Here is a 2,463-nt window from a genome sequence, read left to right as displayed (position 1 = left end):
GAGATTTGGAATTTCAATAACTGCTCTGTGAGAGGCTTCAGAGCTCACCATGTCACCTGGAAAATAGCTTAGGCTTGTTCCATCTCAAAGTAATCTAAGTTATGTAAGTATAAATGATGGCATTGAGCATAACTGAGTTCTGTTATGGCAGACACTAATTTGGTTAACACTCCCTTTCCCCAAAGACGTTAAAAATTATGACTTTCATTACGTTGAGGGCTGAGACATCCTTTGAAAATTGGAGAAATACCCAAGACACTTACAAAGCAGAACAAAGAATCACCGCGGACAGGAAACTTACCTGGGCATTCTGTAAAATGTTGTTGACCAAGACAACTCGTCGCCGGGCATTAAGGAGCTTCTTCACATAGGGGTCGAGATCCAGGGCCACCTTCTGATCCTCATTGATACGGCACAGTTCTGGGGGGCGGAAGTAAGGTGCAACTAACGCCTACTGGCTCACTTCTTTTTCTTAGGTAAAGGCGGCTAGTAGACTTGCACACACATGGACTACAGTAACGAGAAACTTAAGAGAGTCTGTTGGCAGCGCTGATGTGCTGGAAGCGACAGAAACCCAGCCCACAGGTTGGTAAAACGGTACTCACCAGTAGCTAGGTTGTCGATTTGTTCCCGGAGCTCCACCTGGCTCTCTCTGCAAAGAGGTACAAGGTCTGTACAGAACTCAACAGCCCTGTTTCTTGCGTGTCCCAAGCGCCGAGGGAATTCAGCCTCACTCCCCACTCCGCGGCCTTCTGTGGGTCTGCCCAGCCTCCAATCAGTGCCCCAAATTCATTCTCAGCCCCAACAGAACGCCAGCAGGCATCCATCGTGGCTCCGCCCACTCGTGGCCACGCCCCTACAATGCCAAATCCAGGTGAGACCCCGCCCCGACCGTCCCTCCCGGGCACCTGACGGCGTGGACGTGAGAGTCGAGCTGCTGCACGGCGGGTCTCAGGAACTCGAGGAGCCCCTCGGCGAAGAGGTCGCGGCCTGCGGGCCCCGCCACCGGGGTTCCTGCGCCGGACACAGCGGCGGACCCAGCCCCCGCCATCACAAACTGCACTCACGCCCGGAACCTGCCGCCAGGGTCGCCGGGAACTGAGGCCCGCGGAAGTGCGGGGCGGACCGAGGCGCGGGATTTCTGGGAAATGGAGTCGCCGGGGGGCGGGGCCTGAGGGCTGCCGGGAGTTGTAGTTCTTCAGGGGCCTCCAGGGGGCGGGGCTTTTGAGTAGCACCTGACTTTGGGAGCTAGGGAAGGCACTATTTTGTTTTTTTTTTGGGGGGGGGTGGTGGCAGGGGAGGGGTACTTTTTTTCTCCAAAGGTGAAAAACAAATTCTTATATCCCTCCTTGACCATAGTCTTCCTATGCAAACTTTATGAAAAAAATATATTCATAGTATAGATTTATATCTCTAAATTTAAGTGTTTTTAATGGCCCTAAAATATGTACAAAACTGTATATGAATATTATTCAGCCTTAGGAGTAAAATGCTGTTACATGCTAGGATTAACCCTGAAGATATACTAAGTGAAATAAGCCAGACACAGAAGGACAAATATTTTCTGATGCCGCCTATATGAGGTACCTAGAGCAAATTCATGGAGGTAAAATGTGATTTTATCTCTGTATGAAACAGCGGTGCCAGGGGCATGGGGAAGGGGGAGTTATTGTTTAATGAGTAGTTTCATTATGGGGTGAGTGGTGGTGATGGTTGTACAATAATGTGAATTTGCTTAATGCCACTGAACTATATACTTAAAAATGGTTAAAGTGGTAAATTTTATGTGTATTTTTCCACAGTAAAACCTTCATGTGTTCTCATACTTTCATTTTTTTCCTCCTTCATTTTCATGGCTTTCGGGAAAGTTTCCATCTCTTGTTGAATTTTCAACAAGAGTCACAGCCCCCTGTCCCTTAAGCTCTAATGTTTTCCAGTGGCTCACAATTCTATGGGCCATGGAAGAAGATGAGCATACAGAAATGCTCCTGGAAGGCAAAGGTGTCCATAGAAATTGCTGACCCCCCGAGAAAGAAGATACCTACCAAGAAGGGTTCCTGTGGTTAACTGGGTTCACATTTAAAAACAGCCCAGCAGCCACTTCTAAAGCCATGCTTTAGGAAAAAGATGACACTGAACTGCTGGCCTGCACTGTGTTCCTGCTGCCTGAGCCAGCCCCTATAAAGGAGCTCCTGGAATTGTATTCCAACCAATAGTACTGAAGCTTTTCCTGTCCAATCAGAACTCTACAGCTTATATCCCTCCCCCATCAGTATCTTTGCTGACCAATCACAGTGGCTCCATTCTGACCAATCAGGACAGTACCTGTTGCACCAATTGCACTGCGAAGATTCAGAGTCCTCATTTGTATGAGGAAGGCATATCAATCAGGGACCAGGGGTGGGGACTTCTGTCTACATAAGTCCGCTCCCCTGTGGCCCTGGAGCTAGCTTTCCTTTTCCA

General features: G+C 48.8%; 2 protein-coding genes across 2 annotated transcripts in view; one reads left to right on the top strand and one right to left on the bottom strand.

Moving 5' to 3' along the window:
- The window catches only part of ILF2 (interleukin enhancer binding factor 2), a 7,586-nt gene extending 7,394 nt beyond the window's left edge, over positions 1–192 (top strand). The window contains exon 12 of the mRNA XM_011381079.2: positions 186–192. Coding sequence (XP_011379381.1) covers positions 186–192 — 7 coding nt within the window. The remainder of the gene's footprint in view (positions 1–185) is intronic.
- Positions 43–1,136, bottom strand: SNAPIN (SNAP associated protein). The gene is made up of 3 exons (XM_011381065.2): positions 909–1,136; positions 606–652; positions 43–420 (listed from the first exon to the last, which is right to left on the bottom strand). The coding sequence occupies exons 1-3, from the start codon at positions 1,049–1,051 to the stop codon at positions 260–262; spliced, it is 351 nt and encodes a 116-aa protein (XP_011379367.1). The 5' UTR covers positions 1,052–1,136; the 3' UTR covers positions 43–259.
- Between the last annotated feature and the right edge of the window lie 1,327 nt (positions 1,137–2,463).

Source organism: Pteropus vampyrus, unplaced genomic scaffold, assembly GCF_000151845.1.
Source record: "Pteropus vampyrus isolate Shadow unplaced genomic scaffold, Pvam_2.0 Scaffold426, whole genome shotgun sequence".
Lineage (NCBI taxonomy): Eukaryota > Metazoa > Chordata > Mammalia > Chiroptera > Pteropodidae > Pteropus > Pteropus vampyrus.
Note: the sequence above shows the minus strand (reverse complement) of the source record. Positions and strands in the feature narration are given on the sequence as shown.